At 42.1% G+C, this 26,293-nt stretch overlaps 1 protein-coding gene across 1 annotated transcript; it reads right to left on the bottom strand.

The window, feature by feature from the left end:
* Nucleotides 1-5,988: 5,988 nt before the first annotated feature.
* Nucleotides 5,989-7,922, bottom strand: LOC125540632 (bisdemethoxycurcumin synthase-like). The gene is made up of 2 exons (XM_048704233.1): nucleotides 7,296-7,922; nucleotides 5,989-7,128 (listed from the first exon to the last, which is right to left on the bottom strand). The coding sequence occupies exons 1-2, from the start codon at nucleotides 7,483-7,485 to the stop codon at nucleotides 6,137-6,139; spliced, it is 1,182 nt and encodes a 393-aa protein (XP_048560190.1). The 5' UTR covers nucleotides 7,486-7,922; the 3' UTR covers nucleotides 5,989-6,136.
* Nucleotides 7,923-26,293: the final 18,371 nt, after the last annotated feature.

Below are 26,293 nucleotides of genomic sequence, written 5' to 3'. Positions count from 1 at the left end.
TCCTATGCCCTTTTACAGTGCAATTGTACCCATAATTTATGTACTTTACATTGTAATCCGATGGTGTTTTACACTGTAACCCATTGCCCTTTTACAGTGTAATTTTACCCGTAATTACTTTGTAATTTGTATTTTTATAGTTACATGGTAACTTGATGCCCTTTTTATAGTATAATTTTATTCATAATTACCGTGTAGTTTGTTCTCTACAGTGTAAATTTCTCTTATAGTATTACAGTAAATTAACACAGGTTTGCACCTCCAGTGTCTTTATAACCGAGTCCCATTTTCTCTTTTGTTTTTCAGCTACTATCTCAATGGGCAGACTACAGAAAGTCGGTTCCAACTCCCAAGGATGTTCCGCTAGTTTCTTCAGTTGAGAGTGCTGATTCTTCAAAAGATCCTTTTGTGCCTAATGATTTTGCTGATGACAATGCTATGTCTTTGGTAGTTATCTTTGTCTTCTTTTCATTTTCCTTGTGTTTTTTCTATTTTTTCATTTTCTTAATTGTTGTGCTCATTGTCTGAATTTTTCCTTTTTCAGGATTTCTCTGCTGATGATGAAGAGTTTGATAAAGCACTTTACAATTTCTATGTGAATAATGTAACTATTTTTTCTGATCTAATTTTATTTTTTCATGATTATATTTTTCTGATTATTTTATTCTTTTTATATGTTGGTTTGATGTTTATGTATTCTTTTTGTACAGAAAGTCAAGTACCTCAAGAGGAAATTATCATCTGTTAGTAGAAGGAATGTTGTAAGTCTCTTTTCTCTTCTTGTGTTTCTATTTCCCATCTCTTCTTATCTTTTGATTGCTTGTCTGATGTTTCTTTCTGTTGGGGATTCCCCTTTGTATCTTTAGTTTATTAATGAACTTCTTATTACTTTTTCACTGGAAATTACAAGTTACTTATAGGAGATTTACAGTGTATAAATTGTATTTTTCACTGGAAATTACAAGTTAGTTATTGTAGATTTACAGTGTATAAATTGTATTTTTCACTGGAAATTACAAGTAACTTACAGTAGATTTACACTGGAAACAAGTAAAACATGTACTTACACTGGAAATTACAAGTTACTTACAGTAGTATTTTACACTGGAAATTACCAACTACTTACACTGTAATTTTACTAACATTTTGGGCTTTACACTGGATTTACACTTAATTTTGCATTGGGATTTTACACTGTAATTACTGTAAGTTTTTTCTGAAACTTACACTGTTTTTTTACATGCTGATGTCACTTTAAATGATCACACAAAAAGCATGTGATTCACACTGGAAATTCCTAATTGATGTATTCCCATGTTTGTTTTGGCTGAAAGTATTTTGTTGACAATGTCTCCATGTAGTTGCTGTATTTCCATGTTTATTTTGACTGTAAGTATTTTGACTGGAAATTCCCACTGCGATTGCACTGTATTTTCCATTGGAACTACAAGTTTTCAATGTTTTTTCCTTGATGATGTGTATGTAATTGATCACAAAAATTATGTAATTTCCCAGAATTACAACTGATGTTGATCTATTTTTTGCAGACGAAGAAAATTGCTCCTGATTTGTTCATGTGAGTGGTGAAGAGAGAAGATAGTGAGAAGTTGGGATTGTTGTTGACCTATGGATCATGATGCTAATTTCCCTCTGATGTTCTTCTTTGTTGCTGCTCATCAGGTTCAAAATCTTCCTCTCCCCCATTGCACATGGTGGTCTCCATGTTCTCCCTTCTTCTTTTTCTCCCCCCTTCTGATTTCGTGTTTGTGGTGTTAGGTGAGATCTGTCGACTAATTTGTGGGAGGGGGTTGCCCCTTCTCGTGCCTTGCAAGATGGTCACAAGCTGTGGTCCTTGAGATCAAGAGGGTTTGTTCCCTGATTTTTCTGGAGTGGTTATGTATCCAGGGTACCGGGTTAGATGTTTTGCTTGACCCGTTTTGACGTCCTTTTTGTGTTGTCGATTGTTTTCGTGGTCGTACAAGTGTCGGCTGTTGATTTGTCTAGTTTTTTGAATGTTGCTGAATTAAAAAACAGTCAAATGTCAAATAGACAGTCAACTATATAAAACCAGTTTTTAGCTGATGTTTAGCTAAATCGGTTTTACTAGTCAGCTTATGAATAACCCGTTTGTAGGAAAATTTGTTTGGCTTGCTCCCGGCTCCCCCCATGACCTTCTCGCTGATAAAAAGAGCTCCTCCCGTGACCTCTTCTCTCACACATTCTCACTTCCCCAGATTGGTTATTTGAGACGATTCACAAGCTCCGGCGTTTGATTATTTCTCCATTCTTCGTCCTTGTTCGCTTGACGCCATTGGTGGCCTTCCCTCAGGCCGGCCTGGATGACTCCGGGTGCAGAAGCCTAGAGGCGCCTCCCCTGTTCGTCTACCTTGCCGCTCCTACCACCCTCGCCGGCGTTGGGTTCCATGGATAGAGAATGCACTGCACGCTGTGCCGTCGAAGTACTCTACTATCTCGACGTCGTGCATCTCATGTATCCCATGCATGTCAAGAGACTCCATGGATGTGAGGTCGTCCCAGACCAGAATAAGCATGCACACGTCCCCTTGTGCTTCAGGAGCTCGCAGAGGGTGGCGTACGTCACCGTCGGGGCATGGCCGGCCGTTGTCCCAGGAGGCATAGGTCGCTGATGGCGTTGTCACGTCCTACGGGCACCGTCCCTACTGGTAACTCTGGCATCCAATGAGCTGGATCCCCGGCGTAAACGCAACGACAACCATGTCGTGGGCAGAGGACGAGCTCTAGGAGTCGTCGGCGAGCGGGGTCCTGGGCTGGGTATGAACGCAGCAACAACAATGCCGTGGCTGGAGGACAAGCACGTGGAACGGCGGCCATGTCGTTGCTGGAGGACGAGCGGGATGACCATTCGTACCAGGCAGCGGCACACCGACACGGCGGCGGACGAGCGCGTGGACAACAATTAGTTGCGATGGAGTATATGCAAAACAAGTTTTTACAAAAACGACTAATAGTCGTTTTTCCACAAACGCATAATTTCAGCTTTACGGAAACCAAGTTCTCCATATCCACAGATTTGTTAGAGTAGCCAAACGTGGTTTTATTCTGTTACGCTAGTTTCCTGGTTTATAGAGAATAGGTTCTGTACATTCCACCTATCCAAACAACCCCCTAATGTGATAGCCCCACCGCGTCTCCGCCACACCACTAAACGGACGGGCTCAACACTGTAGCTCCCAGTTTTGAACGGTTCTATGGACCGGTTTTAGAGTCATCAGTGTGATTTTTGTCTTTTTCTCTATGTGTTTTTATTGGTTTTATTAGTTTTTTAAAATTCATGTCGTCTTTTTCAATACATGTTGTAATTTTTCGTATATATGTTTAACCTTTTCCGATGCACGTTGAACTTTTTCTAAATACATGATGGAACAATTTCAACTATAGGTTTGAACATTCTCTCCGAACAAATGTTAAAACATTTCAAATACAAGTTACACAATTTTTGAATGGTATGAAACATTTATTTATGCAAAAAATTACCTTATATTCACATTTTTAAAAATGTCTCAAACATATTGTTAGAACATGTGAACATTTGCCTAAATGTCATGTGCATTTTTTGAATTGAACAAAACATTTCTTTTAACTTGCGTGAACCATTTTTTACATGGCTTAAACTTTTTTAAAATGTCACGAAGATGTTTCCAAAACACTGAACTTTTATGGACATATTTTAATTGTATGAAACATTAAAAAAATACACGATCACTTTTTTACATTATATAAATATTTTGTATAAATATCATCAACATTTTTTGAAATGCATGCAAACCGAAGTAAATTTCACAAACATTGTTTTGGTTGGTACGAAAAGTTGCGTGAACAAATTCTTTATACTACGTTAATATGTGTGTTGAATGTTAAAATTTAGATACATTATTCTTTTAAGTACATGTATTTAAAATATATAAAAAAGAAGAAAATGAACAACAGCCAGCGTACGCCCCTACGTGCCTATGTGCATAGTCTGTGACTGTCGTATGTGTGCGCACTGGCGGAGCTTAGGCAAGGTTGAATGGGCCTTGGCATGCCCAGCTTTCAAGTTCCTCCTCCTATCATGGCCAACCCATGGGTCAGAAAATACCAGCTAGTAGCAATCCTTATAGCTTGGCTCGCCAATTTTTGGGTAAGCTCCACCACTATGTGTGTGCACGGTCCGGGAGCACGATTCTGACAGAGGAAGGCCCCATGGCCGTGGTTGCGATATTTGCAGCATCCGTCTGGGTAGCTGCTGCAGTGACGTCCGTAGTGGCCGTCTGCGCAACGAATGACTTGGCTGCCGAATCGATGCGGCGACGGCTTCGGGTGGAGAGGTGGCGACGCACCTGGAAGAAGTAGAGGAGGCGGTGCGGCGGCGGTCCATCGTCGGATGATAGTGACCTAGGGTGATGGCTATTGCCGCTGAGGCTTTTCGTTTGGTGCGAGCCCTTCCCCATTCCCCATTTAAGTCGAAGGGTCATCGTTTGCCGAGTTTTGGAACTCGGCATAGTGAGACACGCGGTCAACTGGTTAAATGCACGTTACTCACTGGCCCACCTGTTAGTGTTTCCCCAGTTTTTCGTGGACGTTACTCGGCAAAGCAGTGACTCCTGAAATTCCAATTTGAAAAAAATTTGAAAAAGAAAAAATGTTTGCCGAGTCTCTATTAACCGTAACTGGCAAAGCTGTGATCCGTGAAATATCAATTGAAAAGAATAAAAATGGAAAATGTTCACCGGGTCTCCGTTAGCCGAAACTCAGCAAATATAGACCGCACCCATGGCGCTGTCACCTGCTCGACATCAGGGCCCACCCGCTAGACTTTGCCGAGTTGTTTCTGTTGGAAACTCGAAGAAATTGAGATTCTGCTGAGTTCATTTTGTTCGCAGAGCCATTTTTCGTTGGAACTAAGCAAAATATGAAGTCTGCTGAGTTGCTTATCACTACTGAATCCAAGTTTGAATCAAACTCAGCAGACATAAACTTTGCCGAGTTCTCGATAGAATGAACTCACCATAGTTTTCAAACTCCGCACAAAACCAGATTCCAGTAGTGTAGGCTCCATCTTACTCCTTATTTTGGTTGCCCAAATTCATGTTTGAACAATAAAATCTCTGATCGCTCACACAATATTTAGACAATATTTACTAAATCATAATCATAAAAAAGTGTTTTTGTATACAAATCTAATGGTTACTATTTTGTGTATCATAAACTCTATACCGTTGAACTAACTTTTGGTCAAAGAATGAATGTGGACAGTCAAAGTAGCTATGACTTATACGTAGAAACTAGAATGGTAACTTTAAGTTTAAGAGTACCGAGGTACATGTGGGGACATTTTATTTAACTTAATTTGGATTGCAGTGATCCCATAAAACATGACGAGATACATTAAGCTAGCACAATTAAGAGTACAAACACGGGAATGATTGTAGTAGTCACACGAAGGTTACAAGGCAGACAAGCAGTGGCGGAGCTAGCGAGTAATGGTTGAGGGGGCCAATGATGAATTATAATTTTCTGGAGGGGCCAAAAACTGTATTTCTCTCAATTTGTACAACCAAAAAAAATTTGCTTCACAAAAAATCCATAGGCTGTGGGGGGGGGGGCATGGCCCCTGCAGCAATACAAATAGCTCCGCCAGTGCAAAACAGCACACTTAATTAATGAGTTGCTAGTTTTTTTTCAGAGCGCGATTAGCGTGCAACAACATCGTCTCGACAGTGAAACCTGATCCAAATTCATGTTTGGACCATAAATCTCCGATCTCTCATACAATATGTAGAAATACTAAATCATAATCATATAAAAGTGTTTTTGAATACATCTAATGATTACTATTATGTGTATGATAAACTATATACCATTGAACTAACTTTTGGTCAAAGAATGATTTTTGACCGTCAAACTAGGTATGACTTATATGTAGAAACTTGAATGGTAAGTTTAAGTTTAAGAGTAGCAATAACATCATGAAGTGACATTTTATTTGATTAACTTTGGAGTACAGTGATCCCATAAAACATCACGAGATACATTAAGCACAATTATAAGAGTACAAAAACGGGAATGATTGTAATAGGCACGAAGGTTGCAAGCACACTTAATTAATGAGTTGCTAGTTTTTGTTTAGAGCGCCGGTAGTGTGCAGCACCATCGTCTCGATAGTGAATCCTGGACCGAATCCGAGCATGACCCCCCACTCTGCTCGCTCTCCTTCCTTGTCCATTCGCCGTCGTAGCTCATCCAGCACGAAGATGATAGTAGCGCTAAACATGTTACCAAAGTTTCGTAGAACACTTCGGCTCGCCGCTAGCTTTGTGGGCTCCAACTGGAGTTTCTTGTCGATTCCATCCAATATCCCACGGGCTCCAGGGTGAACTGCCCAGAAGAGGTCATTCCACTGGGCACCCATGTCAAGTGGACCAAATGCCTCCGAAAGGCATGGCTCGATGTTGTCTGCCACCAGTTTGTACAGTTCGGTGGAAACTTTGCCACCAACACCATAGCTCCCCATGTTCACGCCGAGCACATGCTGGGTGCCCGGTATGATGGTCTGTGAGGCAGACACCATCTCAAACATCGGCTGCTCGACAGGGTGCATGGTATCAGCACCGACAATGACCACTCCAGCCCCATCGCCGAACATCGCATGAATAATGAGGGTGTCTAAGTGGTCGTCCGGGCCACAGAAACCAGCAATGGAGAGCTGCACGCAAACCACAAGGACCTGTGCTCCGCGGTTGTTCTCAGCAAGGTCTTTTGCCAAGCGCAAAGCAGAGCTGCCAGCGAAGCAGCCGTTCAGTTGGAGCATCGTACGGCAGATGTTGAGGCGAAGGCCAAGAAGTGAAACCAAGTGTACGTCGATGCCTGGGGCGCTGGCGTCCGAGTTGGTGCTGACGACAAGGTGGGTGATGTCAGTGGCCGGACGTCCCCACTTTGCAATGGCCTTCTTGGCGGCTGATGCGGCAAGTTGTGGAGCAGCACTAGCCACAATATCAAGCCGAACTTCAAGGGATGGCAACGTGTGTTGAAGCAGGAAGTCAGGGTAAGAGTTCAGCTGTTCCTCCGTGTATTGAAAGGAACGATTCTCTGTGCCAATCGCACCACCTGGTCAGATTTTAGTGACCGAAACACCGACAATATAATAAAGCATGTCAGAAGTTAGATCATACATAGGCATGGCATCGTTAGGTCTTAAAAACTTCCCAGGGATCAAAGGTTGCATTCGTGGACTATGCGTTCACTGTAGCTAGTATATACGTTTGCATGCTTACATATTGTCTTGAATGTGTCTTTATGGTCAGTGAGGTGCTCGCTCTTGGTGACACGGAAGTAGTAGTCAGGGAACTCTTCTTGAGACACGTGGTTCACTGGGTTTGCCGTTCCGATTGCCAGCACTGCCGCGGAGCCTTGTGCACGCCGAGTGCACCGGATCTTGCCGAGGTTTGATGGGCCGCCTGCCATGGCCTCGGAGCAGTGACCTACTTTATATACCAGAAGAAAGGCGAGGATATTAGGGCGGCATTGTATGTTGTCTACACTAAAACATTAGGTGTTTTAACTAATGCACTAGAGATGTAACTATGATCTGTATTGATCATAGATTCATATAGTACATCTGGGAAAACTCCATGAAAGCATCAACACAATTCCTTTTTTTTCATTTTTCTTAACACAGGGATCAATTGAAATAAAAAATATTATGTCATGATGATAGATAAATGATGCGTCGATGTTGTGAATACAATTAAGAATATTTCATTCTATCATTAGCATTGTTGATCATGCACAACACAAGGACAACTAATATGTCTAGTACACACGAGAGATGCATCCGAGCCACACTTTTATGCATCTGAAATCAGGACATCCGAGCCAGGTGCTTAAAAGTGTGGCTAGGATATATGAGAAGTTCACATGACCGATAAATCGACATAAATATCTAAAAATGCTAATACAGATTGTGATGTAGGTGCCCCACCCACACCACCTTTCCCCCTAAATAAATGTGCCCCCGACCCGCCTACCCACCCATTTCCAACCAGGTGATGCCACCTTCCTCCAAAATTTCAGTGTGGGTCCCATGGTTTGCAATCAGGTGGTGCTACGTCAGTTTATAACGGTAGCTGTAGACATCCCTATAAATTTTTTGGTACATAAAAGTGGTCTGGTCAAGGGAGTCAAAGTCAGCAGACTTATTGCCGAGAGAGGCTCCTTTGACATGAAATAAAACCCGCAATAGGAATACAATGGCGCTGGACATCAAATTTTTTGTAAACAATAGTGCAATACAATAGGAATATGAAACTCGATTGCCCAAGTTGCACTCCAGGAACTTGTAGCAATAACTGTAGTTAATTTTCCGAGGAGGTACCTTGTGTTGTTAATTATACATGGAGTGATGTTGCATAGGTTCTGGCCCAACTTTTAGTCAGAAGCTCTACTCGGCATTTTAAGTAACCAGCCACATAGATTGCAGCTGACTTGTGCCACTACTATAATATAATGCTAATCCATTTTCTGACAGCCCTGGGGTCTGGCTTATGCAAGTGTGTCTTCTAGGGAATGTGTTCATCACTACAATTTCTATAAACTAGTAAGAACTATGTAAAAGGAAGGTAATAATTACAAAAATGAAAATTCCTTATGTACGACCCTATTGCTATACCTTGAAAGATATCCACACCTTGAATTGCGACTAGTCCTTACCTTTTTCTCGTCTGTCTTACAAGGCTTAGTACTCCAGAAGAGGGGAAACTAAGCAGAAGACTAAACAATATGGAGGGATGGGAGGTGGTGCAAAGTATTTAAAGACAACATCAGAACAGGTGGATGGTGGGTGACGATAAAAGCATGCAATTGTTCAAGGCGAATAGGACAAGGGCTTTTCCGGATTGGGAGCGGGCTAGAAGATGCTATATGTAAGAAGGCAATAGAGAGGGTGGGTAGGAGTTTGCATCTTATTTGGGTAAAAACCCATGATCTAACATTTTTGTTACAAGATTATGCAACACTAGCAAATATGCTCGTGCGTTGCAACGGAAGAAAAATAGTGCGTATTTAAGTATAGTTAGAATTGTATGTGCAAAATACAGCTACATCTCGTCTCATATTTAATCTTCACCAAGATCGATAGACATGTGTTGCCATGGAACAACAACATCCCATGAATCCGACTTTATGAAATAATGCTTAGTAGATGCATGGTAGAAATTTTCCTCGTCATTAATAATCCATCTGCAGTGGTTGTGCTGTCCGACTCGGCTGCAGCTCCGTCTTCCTTGTCAGGTACTGCCTCAACAGATCAGCATATGGTCAGCTAGTCCTTGAGATCAAGGAGCTCATGTGTGTTAGGGAGTTTTTACCTTAGAAAATTCATCGTAGTCAAAATAGTGTTGCAGATCGTTTGGCCAAGTATAGCCGCTCCGAGAGAACCACGGCTGTGTGGGTGAACTCGGTTCCACCTTGTATCGAGGATTTGTGGCCTCTTGATTGTAACACTGTGACATTGCAATAAAAACTGCCTTTCCAGCGCAAAAAAATAAAATAATCCATCTGCAGCACATAATAGACACATGCATGCATATAATCCTATCTACATATATATTTCTTATTAGATTTTATTTTTTATATTAGTGCAAAAACTTCATAATTTAATATTTTTAAAATCCAATTAATTTAATTTTCTCTCTTATACGCGAAAAATAATGGATTATATAGAATGATACTCTACTAGTTTCTTCATATACAAAATGCTAAAGAAAGAGATAGTACTACCTCCATCCGGGTTTATCAGGCCTCCTACTATTTTGAGTCAAACTTTGACCATTCATATGATTAATAAAATATAGAATATATGCTACCAAAAGTACACTCTTGGGTTTGTATTTGAAAGAGCTTTTCGAATGTATAATTTTTGTAACATATAGTTTATATTTTATTAGTTTAATCTGTTAGTCAAACTTTAGTCCAAAATAAGAGAGAGCCTAGGAAACCCGGCCGGAGGTAGTACTTCAGACCGTCCATGCATGCATGTATCCATGCAAGCATCAGCTACCCTAAGCCTGCAGAACTGTCATATACATGCAGTTATGCAAAAGTCAGTAAATTCAAGAGAGAAGCACTACCTATAACAATAGACTGATAATCAAATACTTAGGCCGTTAGGCCGGTTTAGTACGTACATAGACCAGACCTGGATGATGCTTAATGCACCGGTCGTCGGATGAGTGATCACATAGGCTATAACTGTCGATGACTGTAGTTGGAGTTGTAGGAATTACTCACGATCGCCTATCGGGATGAAGCATGGTCTCTTACCGAGAAAGCTTCTTCCATGGTTTTCCCTTTCCAATCCTCGTCTCTGTGCAACGGAGGCAAGCTGCTCGCGGTGATGTTGTTCTCGGCGGATGGTTGATCCTCAACGGCGGCCACACGCGCAACGGCTAGCATACCTATGTGTGTGTGCCTGTGTTTATGGGGCTGCACGCATGGATGCGCCGCAGACGTCGTGGACGGGCCGGCCGGCCGTCATTGTGCTGCGTGCCGAGATTGAGATCACGTAGAATCTGTCGAGTTCATCACGTGACAATGCTAACGGCTCCATGTTCGGTCATCTCCCTGCACCATGAACCCATAGACATGCTAAGAGACGAAGTGACTACTGATGCGCCATGGTATTTGTGGTTACGCTCGGCGAAACGCAACTTAGTACGCTAGCCATGGGGTGATTCTTCTCCCCGACCTCCTCCTCCTCCCGTATTCCAGATCATGTCCTCTAGCCCCCCCCCCCCCCCCCCCCCACGTTTGTGACTGCTCGAAACAACTACTACCGCTGCGGCACGGGCAACGAGAAGGACAACGATGGCGCCTCTGTGGCAAGAACACTGTCAACGCCTTGCCGCACCCCTTCATAGAAGTAGACGCCACCGTGGCTGCCGCCATTGCCCTCACCCGCCACGACCGCTACGCTTTGGATCGGATGTAAATAGCAGCTCCATGCCTAACTACAACAGGGCTCGATCTTTCGGGGCACAACGTCAATCGTGAGGTACTCGATCCTTCGCTCGCCGTAGAAGCCTATGGATCGGTAGCAAATAGCAACCATCATCCCTGCACTTCAACAGGGCTTGACCTTTTTTGACGGCGGAGTCCATGTTGAGTTGCGGTGTATAAATTACAAAATTAGGTCGGAGGTTTGCTGTATAATAATAGTCAATATGAGTCTGTGAAGGACACAACCAGCACCAAACTTCGCCTGGATCTAGCCTGGGTTCGACTCCTAGTTGACCGAATGTAAATTTGACTGAGAGACGAATAGTTTTTTGATAAAAAAATCTCCCTCCTTTTAAATCACAACAGCTAATCTTTATGGTTAAGATAAAATCTGTTAGAAAAAACCCTAATGCAAGATCATAGAGATACACCGAGGCACGATATTTGTTAACGAGGTTCACCGATATGGCTACATCTCCGGGGCATGACTACGGGCGCTCCTCCCCAAGATACCGCAACACCGGTCGCCCGGGCGCCGGCACAAGCCGTCGGCTCCCCCGCGTACCTTTTGCTATCAAGTCGTCATGGGTTACAACGTGTGGTGCCCCTCCGTATATAAGAGGCCTAGGATACAAGTGTACGACTCCTACACAACTCGTACCTAACCACACCAATTACAACTCCAAGTCCACGTAACCCCTTGCGTACATAATATATTCGACACAAATATAACAAAATCAACGGACATAAAAGGATTACGTATGAAGAACTATGAAAGGCTCCTTCCTTTAATATTAGGTAAAGGTAAAGATTACCGTAATATGGTGCTTTCTTCAATAAGGGTGTTACCTTGGACCTTTTCTTAGTGGGTGATAGCTAGCACCAAGCTAAACCTTTTGGTTGGATCCGACAACATCGGTGTTCGAGCTACGACTCCTTGAAGGTGTTGCCTAAGTTTTACGGCCTTTGTTATGTCACATGTTGCTCTGCTGGTGGATTCGGGTCATAGGTCATACGTTTGTGGTAGTTGTGGAGATGCTTGGTGCGATGGAGGCCCTGGATAACTTTGGGGCTTTCCTTTTTTTTAAAGAAAATTTGTTTGGTATAAATGCTACTAATTTTTATAAAAAAAATACTAATTTATAAACATTGTGCATCAATAGATCCAAAGGCCAAAGATTATCCTCCTTTTTGTAAAATGTGTGATGCAAGGATATTACAATCTAACAATTATGGCTGTACTTTTAGCGCATGCCATTTAACATGGATCTTATTAGTTACAAAAATAATAAATTTCACTTTTTTTACACATTTGATATATACGATCGGAAATTTCGGTTGCTAGTTCTAATGAATCCCTCGGGCAGTGGCGGATCCAATGGGGGTTCCGTGGGTGCCCTGGCATCCCCTTCAAAAATGCAAATCTTTTTTTATCTAGTACTCTTAGTCTAATCCTATATGTATTATAAGGGTAGAATGGTAAACTGACATTTTTTATGGTTATGCCTGACATTTTTGTTGTGAATGAGAGGATTGGCGACCCCCATGGTAATTATCTAGGTCCGCGGGTATCTATTTGCACCTGAAAGAAAAAAAATTGGCCGTAACGGAACGCGGGAAGGTAATTAACTACATCGGTTTCACCACAAAGGGATTGTATTCAATTGTTTCTCATGTTCCATTTGCTGATGACATATAAGTTAAGTTGATTGTACGAGGTGAGCACACATGTTCGATGGTCCATGGAGCTGGGAACACCAGTTTTCACTTTTATACATAAAAATACAATGTCACCTATTTGTGTGCAGCGAGTGCAACGCCCAGCAGGACCAAGAGTGTGTGGCAAGGACGGACGCAACACAAGGGAACAATCTGCCTAACTGAGTTAGAGCGAGTTGGTTAGATGCTAGTACATCTTTCAAGTGACCGAAAGTTCTTGCACTGGATTACCAAAAATATTCTTGCCTGACTCCTCATTTCAACTTTAGGGCACGCATGACTCTACCATTGTTATAGGAATCAAATTATCTCGAGTATAATTTTGTTGCTGCCATTAATAGGTAGGTACATAAGGCTAAGATCAAACAACAATGACATATTTTCAAAGCATGACAGCAGGACCGCTAACCAACAGAATGTTAGAAACACGAGATTCCAATCAGTGGCAGAGCCTGTAGACCTAGTCATTTTAATGCAGAAACGGTTTGCCGAGTGCCATCCTACTGTCTCGCGCTCACAACTGTATCAATCGGCTAGATTAAATGAGGCGGGAGGTGGATCTCAACATCGGCAAGAAAGAGCAATGACGCCTCATGGTGGTGGCACTCCAACCTCCAGAAACTAATTCTGGGTTAGCTTTGCACTAGTCATCAACCCGTGCACCTGCACGAGCTAGTATATATTCATTTTCTGTCAATATTTTTATGAATTAGAAATGTTGGTCAACAGTGTGCACATGTTTTCATGGATCATTATTAAGCATGCACGTAGAAATTTCTCTTGGTTATCCGCAGGGATCAAATAATTTTTATTGTATTGTCTAATTTGTGATTTAGCTATGTCGCTTGGCACACATATTTTTGTGGGGTGATGTCAAGAAACCTCAGATTGAGCATTATTTTTGTGGGGTGATGATACGAAAATAAGGATACAAACTTCAGTTAGATGCATTATATTAGTAGACAACATCGGCGCAACTGGAAAATTAGGTCAATGTTCTATTTTGATGTCAAGAAAAAATGGCCGTAGGCTCCAAAAACGAATGTCATGTTGTAGCATATGTTCGGACAAACCCCGAACCAGCTCGCCTCTTTCTCTCTCTCTCTCTCTCTCAATTGCTCAAAAGGCGGAAGGAGTACACTGGATTTTTTTCCGGCGGACAAACGCCATGGACGCACATATGGCCTCTTCTAATTTCTGCGACTCGAACTGCTGGCTCAGCTCGTACCGGCGCCACCGAACAGTACATAGGGACGATAATTTATACCAGGCTAAACAACGACGCACGTACGCACGACGCAATCTAACCACGCTTCCGCTGCACGACGCGGGCCTGCCCAACAAATCCCTACATGCATGCAGCTCCACTCTAACTAACTAACGGCCACCTAACTAGCTAGCTAATACTGCATGCACTCAACTAACTACGGCCGTGAGCACGCACACACACTTTTTTTTGAAGGGTAAACGCTCCACTTTATTCAAATATTAAGGTTCGGGATTTCATCCGCAATTACATCTAGAATAGAGTCTGGAGGAATCGTAAACCACACATTACATATTTCATCCCCTACCCCCACACATGCTAGCTTATGTGCAGCATTATTCACCGAGCGTTGCACCCATGTTACCTTTGCATTTTCAAAAGAGCTGACCATTTCCTTCACCTCCCCAATCCAAGGCCCAACCGCGCTCAGGTTTCTGGTTGGTTGATTGATCATCTTCACCACCGTCTGACAGTCCAACCCAAGGTGTAACTTACTGACATTACAATCTCTAGCCACTTGCAACGCTCTCTTACATGGAAGGATTTCAACAGCTTCCGGATCAGCAACATGAGGGAAATAATGACAGGCTCCGGCTATGAACGCCCCATTCTGATCCTGTAAAATAACTCCCCCCTCCCTTTTCCCCAAACTTTGACACGGCTCCATTCGCATTGATCTTCACCCAGCCCGCCTCCGGAGGTTCCCACCTTTGATGAACGATCGTTTTTGGGGGTCTAGGTGCTGCAGCATGTACTTCCCTCCATTCCTTCACATGCATCATCACAGTCCTCATTATTTCATGTGGGGCTGCAATCCATTTCCCATCTCTAGCCTCATTCCTTGCCAACCACAGCCCATACTGCTTGGATAAACAGCTCCCTCTCCTCTTCTGCAGCACCTGCGAACCATCCTAATAGCCAGTTCGACAGCTCACTCTGGGATCTAGTTATCTCTGGTTGGTTAGCCACCATAGTTCCTGTTTTTGAGCGCAACAACTGCCAAAAAAAGTGCTAAGTGTGGGCACGTCCAGAATTGATGCAGTATCGTCTCCTTCCGCCCGCACGCCACACAAAACACCCCTGGGTTAATTCTTCGTTGATGGAGTTCCGAGCCAACAGCCAGTCCATTCCTCACCATTCTCCACACATGCACTTTAGCTTTACCCGGTGCCGAGGTGTCCCACAGCGCCATGAAACCTTTGTGTTTATTGGTAGACGCCGAGGGTTCCGGCCATCCGAACCTCGTCTTATTCATGGACATTCTCAAGTGATAAGCTGACCTCACCGTGAACACATGATAACCCACAAATATAGGGGATCAATTGTAGCCTCTTTCGATAAGTAAGAGTGTCGAACCCAACAAGGAGCTAAAGGTAGAACAAATATTCCCTCAAGTTCTATCGACCACCGATACAACTCTATGCACGCTTAACGTTCGCTTTACCTAGAACAAGTATGAAACTAGAAGTACTTTGTAGGTGTTGTTGGAGAGGTTTGCAAGATAATAAAGAGCGCGTAAATAAAAAGTAGGGCTGTTTAGATGAGGACACAACTAAGTTAGTTTTAGTAGAGAGCTTGTTGTCACACAAGAAAGTTATTTGTCTCTAGGCAATCGATAACTAGACCGGTAATCATTATTGCAATTTTATTTGAGGGAGAGGCATAAGCTAACACACTTTCTCTTCTTGGATCATATGCACTTATGATTGGAACTCTAGCAAGCATCCGCAACTACTAAAGATCATTAAGGTAAAACCCAACCATAGCATTAAAGTATCAAGTCCTCTTTATTCCCATACACAAACAATCTACTTACTCGGGTCTGTGCTTCTATCACTCACGCCACCCATCATAAGCAAATCATGAACATATTGCAAACCCTACAGCGGGGATCCCTCACGCTTGCGCGACACGAAGAGCACCATAGGACAGCACCAATAATAAAACATGCAACTCAAACCAATCACGATCACCAATTAACCCATAGGACAAAACAGATCTACTCAAACATCATAGGATAGCCATACATCATTGGGAAATAATATACAGCGTTGAGCACCATGTTTAAGTAGAGATTACAGCGGTAAAAGAGGGGTTACACCGCTGCATAGAGGGGGAAGAGTTGGTGATGACGGCGGTGAAGTTGTTGGTGTAGACCGTTGTCGCGATGATGGCCCCGACGGCGTTCCGGCGCCACCGGGAGAGAGGGGGAGAGAGCCCCCTTCTTCCTCCTCTTCCTTGACCTTCTCCCTAGATGGGAGAAGGGTTTCCCCTCTGGTCCTTGGTCTCCATGGCATGGGAGGGGCGAGAGCCCCTCCGAGATTGGATCTGTCTCTCTGTCTCTATTTCTGCGCTCCCAGATCTGGCCTTTCACTGTTTCTTATATTCCCGGAGATCCATAACTCTGATTGGATTGAAATTTGAATACGATTTTCATCCGGATATTAGCTTTCTTGCGGCGAAAGAAGGGCAACAACCGCCTTACGGGGTGTCCACGAGGGTCAGGGGCGCGCCCCCTGCCTCGTGGGCCCCTCGAGCATCGTCTCGTGTTGATTCACTTCCCAAAATTCACATATATTCCAAAAAAATTCTCCATCAGTTTTTATCCCATTGGGACTCCGTTTGATATGGATTTTCTATAAAAAAAAACATGCAACAAACAGGAACTGGCACTGGGCACTGGATCAATATGTTAGTCCCAAAAATAGTATAAAAAGTTGCCAAAAGTATATGAAAGTTGTATAATATTGGCATGGAACAATAAAAAAATTGTAGATACGACGGAGACGTATCAGCATCCCCAAGCTTAATTCATGCTCGTCCTCGAGTAGGTAAATGATAAAAAAGATAATTTTTGATGTGGAATGCTACCTAGCAAAATCTTGATCATGTAATCTAATCATGGCATGGATATTAAGACACGAGTGATTCAAAGCAATAGTCTGTCATTTGACATTAAGACAATAATACTTCAAGCATACTAATAAAGCAATCATGTCTTTTCAAAATAACAAGGCCAAAGAAAGTTATTATCCCTACAAAATCATATGGTATGGCTATGCTCCATCTTCACCACACAAAATATTCAAATCATGCACAACCCCGATGACAAGCCAAGCAATTGTTTCATACTTTTGACATTCTCAAACCTTTTCAACTTTCACGCAATACATGAGCGTGAGCCATGGACATAGCACTATAGGTGGAATAGAATATGATGATGGAGGTTGTGTGGAAAAGATAAAAAGGAGAAAGTCTCACATCGACGCGCCTAATCAACGGGCTATGAAGATGCCCATCAATTGATGTCAATGTGAGGAGTAGGGATTGCCATGCAATGGACGCACTACGAGCTATAAGTGTATGAAAGCTCAAACTGGAAACTAAGCGGGTGTGCATCCAACTTTCTTGCTCATGAAGACCTCGGGCATTTGAGGAAGCCCATCATCGGAATATACAAGCCAAGTTCTAAAATGAAAATTCCCACTAGTATATGAAAGTGATAACTCAAGAGACTCTCTATATGAAGAACATGGTGCTACTCTGAAGCACAAGTGTGGTAAAAGGATAGTAACATTGTCCCTTCTCTGTTTTCTCTCATTATTTTATTTTTCTCATTTTTTCTTTTTTTATCTTTTTTGTAGGCTTCTTTGGCCTCTCTCTCTTTTTGGGGGGATTCTTTGGCCACTTTTATTTTGATAACCTCACATGGGACAATGTTCTAATAATGATGATCATCACACTTTTATTTACTTACAACTCAATATTACAACTCGATACTAGAACAAAATATGACTCTATATGAATGCCTCCGGTGGTGTACTGGGATGTGCAATGATCTAGCGTAGCAATGACATCAAAAAGTGGACATGCCATGAAAACATCATGCTAGCTATATTACGATCATGCAAAGCAATATGACAATAAATGCTCAAGTCATGTATATGATGATGATGGAAGTTGCATGGCAATATATCTCGGAATGGCTATGGAAATGCCATAATAGGTAGGTATGGTGGCTATTTTGAGGAAGATATAAGGAGGCTTATGTGTGATAGAGCGTATCGTATCATGGGGTTTGGATGCACCGGCGAAGTTTGCACCAACTCTCGAGGTGAGAAAGGGAAATGCACGGTACCGAAGAGGCTAGCAATGATGGAAGGGTGAGAGTGCGTATAATCCATGGACTCAACATTAGTCATAAAGAACTCACATACTTATTGCAAAAATCTATTAGTCATCGAAACAAAGTACTACGCGCATGCTCCTAGGGGATAGATTGGTAGGAAAAGACCATCGCTCGTCCCCGACCGCCACTCATAAGGAAGACAATCAATAAATACCTCATGCTCCGACTTCATCACATAACGGTTCACCATACGTGCATGCTACGGGAATCACAAACTTCAACACAAGTATTTCTACAATCCACAACTACCCACTAGCATGACTCTAATATCACCATCTTTATATCGCAAAACTATTGCAAGGAGTCAAACATATCATATTCAGTGATCTACAAGTTTTATGTAGGATTTTATGACTAACCATGTGAATGACCAGTTCCTGTCATCTCTCTAAATAGATATAAGTGAAGCAAGAGAGTTTAATCCTTTCTATAAAAGATATGCCCATGCTCTAACAAATATAAGTGAAGCAAAAGAGCATTCTACAAATGGCGGTTTTCTATGTGAAGAGAAACAGGCAATCCAAACTTCAAAAGATATAAGTGAAGCACATGAAGCATTCTATACAGCCATACTCAAAAGATATAAGTGAAGTGAAATGATCATTCTATAAATCAACCAAGGACTATCTCATACCAGCATGGTGCATCAAAGAAAAGTGAAAACTAAATGCAAAAGACGCTCCAAGATTTACGCATATCATGTGACGAATAAAAATATAGCTCCAAGTAAAATTACCGATGATTGTTAGAATAAAGAGGGGATGCCTTCCGGGGCATCCCCAAGCTTGGTTTCTTGGGAGTCCTTGAATATTTCTTTGGGGTGCCTCGGGCATCCCCAAGCTTATGCTCTTGCCACTCCTTATTCCTTCATCCATCGTGATCTCTCCCAAAACTTGAAAACTTCAATCACACAAAACTTAACAGAAAGTTCGGTAATATCCATTAGTATAATAAAGCAAATCACTACTCTAAGTACTGTTGCAAACCAATTCATATTTTGTTTTTGCATTGTAGCTACTGTAATATAACTTTTCCATGGATTAATCCACTAATAGAAATTGATAGTTTCATCAAAAGAAGCAAACTATGCATCAAAAACAGAATTTGTCTTAAACAGGACAGTCTGTTGTAATCGGAACATTCACCATACTTCTCGTACTCCAAAAATTCTGAAAAATAGGACAAATAAACAATTTGTATAGAAAGACAGTGCAAAAAGTTTCAGAACTGTTTGACGTTCCAGTAAAAATGTAAAATCGCGCACTACAGCCAAAGTTTCTGTTCTGCACCGCACAAACCAACAAGCAATGTAAACATCTTAAAGGCAAATCTTGGCACATTATTTTTATAATACAATGGAATTGTACAAGGGTATGATTATTTTTGTTGAAAAGTTTTTGTAATCAAGATTCCCAAAGTTTCTGTGAGCATGAACAAAGTTCAAGGAGCTCCCCCACTTCAACAATGCTTGTCTCTCTCACTTTCACTTTCCTTTTTGAAAAGTTTTGGGTTCCCCACTTTATTTTTTTGTTTTTAAACTATATAAAAGCACTCAACAGAAATAAATGACTCTCTAAAACTTCCCGGTTGTCTCCCTGGCAGCGCTGTCTTTAAAGCCATTAAGCTAGGCATAAGGTGCTCATGTAATGAATCCACCCGGATCCCAAGGTATGTCAAAGCCAATTTTAATTAACAATGATTTGTGATTTAGTAGTGAGCACAAAGCAACATATATCATGTAATGACGAAGTCTAACTCTCTTCCTATGCATCGGCATGTCATAAAAGAACAATTCATGCACACATAGTAAAGGCCAATGCATATTATAAATAGTTCTTGCAATTTTATCATATTGAAAACATGGAGAGGCGCAGATGTAGTTCCTCTCTCATAATAATTGCAAGTAGGAGCAGCAAGCACATGCATATTATATCTATCAAAATCATCATGTGTAGTAGTGAAACGCAACCCATCAATATAATCCTTAATAAGGGCAAACTTCTCCGATATAGTGTAGTCGGGAGAATTCAAATAGATAATAGGACTATCATCCATGGGTGCAATAGCAACAATTTCATGTTTAACATAAGGAACTATAGCCAGTTCATCTCCATAAGCATAATTCATATTGGCATCTTGGCCACAAGCATAACAAGCATCATCAAAAAGGGATATTTCAAAAGAATCAACGGGATCATAACAATCATCATAGCAATCATCCTTCGGTAAGCACGAAGGGAAATTAAACAATGTATGAGTTGAAGAGTTACTCTCATTAGAAGGTGGGCACGGGTAGCTAATCCACTCTTCCTCCTTTTGTTCTTCGCTCTCCTCATCATCTTTTTATCCAATGAGCTCACAGTTTCATCAATTTCTTCTTCCATAGACTCCTGCAAAATATTAGTCTCTTCTCGGACAGTGGGGACTTTCTCAATAAATTCATAAATATCATAATTGTATTTGTAATTCTCATAGAAATATTTAAAGATAGCTAAATTTTCAGGTCTATAAACTGAATCATCAAAATCTTCAAACTCTTTAAACAAAGATTCAATTTCATAAGCACCCATAAAAGCAACAAATTCTTCTATTTGTTCCACGTCATAATAATCATATACCATTAGCATAAGAAGCCAAGGTTTCATCATCATTAAATTCACATGAAAAGGGAAGGTGTGGAGCCTTCATCCTAGAGCAACAAGTATAATCATATCTCAAGCATAGTTGCCGAGCATACCAATGCAACATATAAATTTGATCCCATAATAGTTTCCCTTTTTGAGTCAAGCGATAATCCGTAAAGTATTCACATTGATCCAATGTTACTCTCATTATAAAGTTGAATGGGGTTTTCTCAGGATTATCAAAGTAGTACATAATATCTTTCACATAATGAGCATTGAGGGTTTTAGGAGGTTCGCCATCTCCATGAGTAGCAAGTAAACCTATTTTTTCGGCATTTCGTGTTCCATATCCATAACTAAAGATAGAGAACAAATTAGAACAACAAATAAAAATTACTTAGTGATAAAGCAAATAAGCACACACGAGAATATTCACCTCATGTTATAACTCCTCGGCAAAAGTGCCAGAAAAAGGTCTTGATAACCCACAAGTATAGGGGATCAATTGTAGACTCTTTCGATAAGTAAGAGTGTTGAACCCAATGAGGATCTAAAGGTAGAACAAATATTCCCTCAAGTTCTATCGGCCACCGATACAAGTCTACACACGCTTAACTTCGCTTTACTTAGAACAAGTCTGAAAGTAGAAGTACTTTGTAGGTGTTGTTGGATAGGTTTGCAAGATAATAAAGAGCGCGTAAATAAAAATTAGGGGTTGTTTAGATGAAGAAACAACTAAGTTAGTTTTAGTAGAGAGCTTGTTGTCACACAAGAAAGTTATTTGTCCCTAGGCAATCGATAACTAGACCGGTAATCATTATTGCAATTTTATTTGAGGGAGAGGCATAAGCTAACACACTTTCTCTTCTTGGATCATATGCACTTATGATTGGAACTCTAGCAAGCATCCGCAACTACTAAAGATCATTAAGGTAAAACCCAATCATAGCATTAAAGTATCAAGTCCTCTTTATTCCCATACGCAAACAACCTACTTACTCGGGTCTGTGCTTCTATCACTCACGCCACCCACCATAAGCAAATCATGAACATATTGAGAACCCTATAGCGGGGATCCCTCACCCTTGCGCTACACGGAGAGCACCATAGGACAGCACCAATAATAAAACATGCAACTCAAACCAATGACGATCATCAATTAACCCATAGGACAAAATGGATCTAGTCAAACATCATAGGATAGCCATACATCATAGGGAGATAATATATAGCGTTGAGCACCATGTTTAAGTAGAGATTACAGCGGGGAAAAGAGGGGTTACACCGCTGCATAGAGGGGAAAGAGTTGGTGATGACGGTGGTGAAGTTGTTGGTGTAGATCGTTGTTGCGATGATGGCTCCGGCGGCGTTCCGGCGCCACCGGGAGAGAGGGGGAGAGACCCCCCCTTCTTCTTCTTCTTCTTCCTTGACCTTCTCCCTAGATGGGAGAAGGGTTTCCCCTCTGGTCCTTGGTCTCCATGGCATGGGAGGGGCGAGAGCCCCTCCGAGATTGGATCTGTCTCTCTGTCTCTCTTTGTTTCTGCGCTCCCAGATCTGTCCTTTCACCGTTTCTTATATTCCCGAAGATCCGTAACTCTGATTGGATTGAAATTTGAACACGATTTTTATCCGGATATTAGCTTTCTTGCGGAAAAATAAGGGCAACAACCGCCTTACGGGGTGTCCACGAGGGTCAGGGGCGCGCCCCCTGCCTCGTGGGCCCCTCGAGCATCGTATCGTGTTGATTTTACTTCCCAAAATTCACATATATTCCAAAAAAATCTCCGTCAGTTTTTATCCCATTTGGACTCTGTTTGATATGGATTTTCTGTGAAACAAAAAACATGCAACAAACAGGAACTGGCGCTGGGCACTAGATCAATATGTTAGTCCCAAAAATAGTATAAATAGTTGCCAAAAGTATATGAAAGTTGTATAATATTGGCATGGAACCATAAAAAATTATAGATACGACGGAGACGTATCAACACACCATTTTTAGTGAAGTTCCACGCCAAGAAGTCCTCACAATTTGGCCCTCCCACAACAATCCTCTTTATATCCTCTTCATCATCCTGCGTGAACATTGCATCAACCCGAGCAGCATCCCATTCCGTTCCATTTGGGAGAAGGAGATCTCTGACTTTTGTTATGCCCCATACAAATTCCTGGCCGAGTGGCTTCATGCTTCCTGCTCTCGGGATCCAATTTTCATGGTGAATATTCACCTTTGATCCATCTCCTATGCGCCACACCAGTCCTTCCCTCAGAAGGTCTCTGCCATGAAGAATACTCCGGAACGTAAACGAACCCGCTGATGGACAAGTGGCAGAAAGGATTGAGTCCTCCTGAAAATATCGTGCTCTTAGCACTCGAGCACATAGAGATCCAGGGACTTGAAGGATTCTCCAAGCTTGTTTTGCTAGGAGAGCTTGGTTAAACGCCTCAGGGTCACGGAAGCCGAGCCCCCATCTTTTTTGGCAGCACACATCTTCTCCCAAACGATCTAGTGCACCTTGCATTCACCATTAATTGCACCCCACCAGAATTTAGATGAGATTGAAGTCAGATTCCGGCACATCTTCTTTGTGAGGTGAAAACAACTCATGGTAAACGTAGGTGTTTCTTGGAGACCCGATTTTATGAGAACCTCTCTTGCCTTCTTGGACAGCCCTTGTCCTTTCCATCCGCTAACCTTGCCCTTCGAACACTCCGTCACATATTTGAACGTACCGTATTTTGACCTCCCAACCAGTGTTGGTAAGCCTAGGTATCTCTCGCTTAGAGCCTCCTCCTCTATCCCAATAGTTTGTTTTAACTCGTTCTTTGTCCCATCCAGACAGCCTTACCAAAGAAAATGGTCAAGTTCTGAAGGTTTACACGTTGTCCTGATGCCTCCTCATATCTCTATAAAATATCCTTTAGGGTCTCCATATTCAGCCTTGTGCCCTCCAAGAACACGATACTATCGTCTACAAATAGAAGGTGGGTCACATGGGGGCTAGTGCTCCCGAACTTTACCCCCTTAAAGCTACCCTCCTGTTGGTCCTTCTTTAAAAGAGCAGAGGAGCCCTCCACACAAAAAAGAAAGAGATATGGGGAGAGGGGATCGCCCTGCCGAAGGCCTCATGAAGGTAAAAATCTCCTCGATAGACCTCCATTCAAATTTACTGGAAAAGTTGCAGAAGTAACACATCTCATAATCATAGCGATCCACTCTGGAGCAAACCCGTACCTAGCAAGCATCTGTTCGAGAAATATCCACTCCACTCTATCATATGCCTTCATCATATCCAACTTTACCGCACAAAAAGCTTTCCTCATTTTTCTGGTTCATAATGCATGAACGTACTCATACGCCACAAGAACATTGTCAATGATTAATCTCCCTGGCACAAACGCACTTTGCTCCTCAGATATCAGAACCGGCAGAATTCCTTTGAGTCGATTAGCCAACACCTTTGTTGCTATCTTATACAGCACATTACAGAGGCTAATAGGACGAAATTGCGTCAGTAGCTCCGGTGAGTTAACCTTCGGTATTATAACAATAATTGTGTCATTAAAATTTGCCGGTGTCGTCTCTCCCTGAAGAAAACTCCGCACTTCCCTACAAACATCCTCGTGTAACAGAGGCTAGTGCCTTTGGTAGAACAACGCTGGGAGTCCAACCGGTCCTGGCGCTTTTGTTGGAACCATCTGGAACAATGCCACCTCTATTTCTTCATCTGTGATCGCCGCGGTAAGACTTGCGTTCATGTTTTCAGTCACCGAGGCCTCCATGCTGAAGAAGCTCTTGCGCCCCTGCCGATCCTTCCAAGGAGAACACATTCTCATAGAAACCCACAGCCAAATCCCTCATCTCTTCGTTCACCATGCAGTGAGTCCCGTCCTGGTGTTGGAGAGCTCTAACTGTGTTCTTCCTCTTATGATGTGATGCTCTATTTTGTAAGTATTTTGTGTTTCGGTCGCCTTCTTGCAACCAATCGACTCTGGAACTCTGTCTATAGAACACTTCCCCTCTCTCATTATATCTCATGTAGTTGCTCCTCTATCTCCCTAATTTCTTGTTGGTAGCCACTATGTACAACTCGCTCTTTCGCCTTCGTCAGCTGTGTTTTCAGTCTCGCGATCTGCCTCCGAATAGAACCAAACACTTCCAGCGCCCATCTCCTCATGCTGCAAGTAGTGGCTCCCAATCTTTGGCAGACTCCGGCCAGGCTGTTATCGCTCGTGGCTGACACCCCCCACGCTTCCTTCACAATCTCATCATACTTATCATGCCTCGTCCATGCCTCCTCGAACCAGAATGGTCTCTCACCTCTATGATCTGAGCTTGGAGCCGTCTCCAAAGCCCTGACCAGTAAAGCTTGATGATCCGATTCTTCAGTCATAATGTTTTCCACCGAGGTCTCTGCTATGTCTTGAGCTTGCGTTGGTTTCCCCCGAAGAGGAAGGGATGATGCAGAAGAGTAGCGTAAGTATTTTCCTCAGTTTTTGAGAACCAAGGTATCAATCCAGTAGGAGGCCACGCTCAAGTCCCTCGTACCTGCACAAAACGATAGCTACTCGCAACCAACGTGATTAGGGGTTGTCAATCCCTTCACGGTCACTTACGAGAGTGAGATCTGATAGATATAATATTTTTGGTATTTTTGATATAAAGATGCAAAGTAAAAAGTAAAGGCAAAATAAAAAAGCAAGGCAAGATTAAAGTGATGGAGATTGATATAATGAGAATAGACCCGGGGGCCATAGGTTTCACTAGTGGCTTCTCTCAAGAGCATAAGTATTCTACGGTGGGTGAACAAATTACAGTTGAGCAATTGACAAAATTGAGCATAGTTATGAGAATATCTAGGCATGATCATGCATATAGACATCACGTCCGTGACAAGTAGACCGAAATGATTCTGCATCTACTACTATTACTCCACTCATCGACCGCTATCCAGCATGCATCTAGAGTATTAAGTTAAAAACAGAGTAACGCCTTAAGCAAGATGACATGATGTAGAGAGATAAATTCATGCAATATGAAATAAACCCCATCTTGTTATCCTCGATGGCAACGATGCAATACGTGCCTTGCTGCCCCTTCTGTCACTGGGAAAGGACACCACAAGATCGAACCCAAAGCTAAGCACTTCTCCCATGGCAAAAACTACCAATCTAGTTGGCCAAACCAAACGGATAATTCAAAGAGACTTGCAAAGATAACCAATCATACATAAAAGAATTCAGAGAAGATTCAAATATTATTCATAGATAGACTTGATCAGAAACCCACAATTCATCGGTCTCAACAAACACACTGCAAAAAGAAGATTACAACGAATAGATCTCCACAAGAGAGGGGGAGAACTTTGTATTGAGATTCAAAGAGAGAGAAGAAGCCATCTAGCTACTAACTATGGACCCGAAGGTCTGAGGTAAACTACTCACACTTCATCGGAGGGGCTATGATGATGTAGAAGC

Source organism: Triticum urartu, chromosome 2 (assembly GCF_003073215.2).
Source record: "Triticum urartu cultivar G1812 chromosome 2, Tu2.1, whole genome shotgun sequence".
NCBI classification, from domain to species: Eukaryota; Viridiplantae; Streptophyta; class Magnoliopsida; order Poales; family Poaceae; genus Triticum; species Triticum urartu.
Note: the sequence above shows the minus strand (reverse complement) of the source record. Positions and strands in the feature narration are given on the sequence as shown.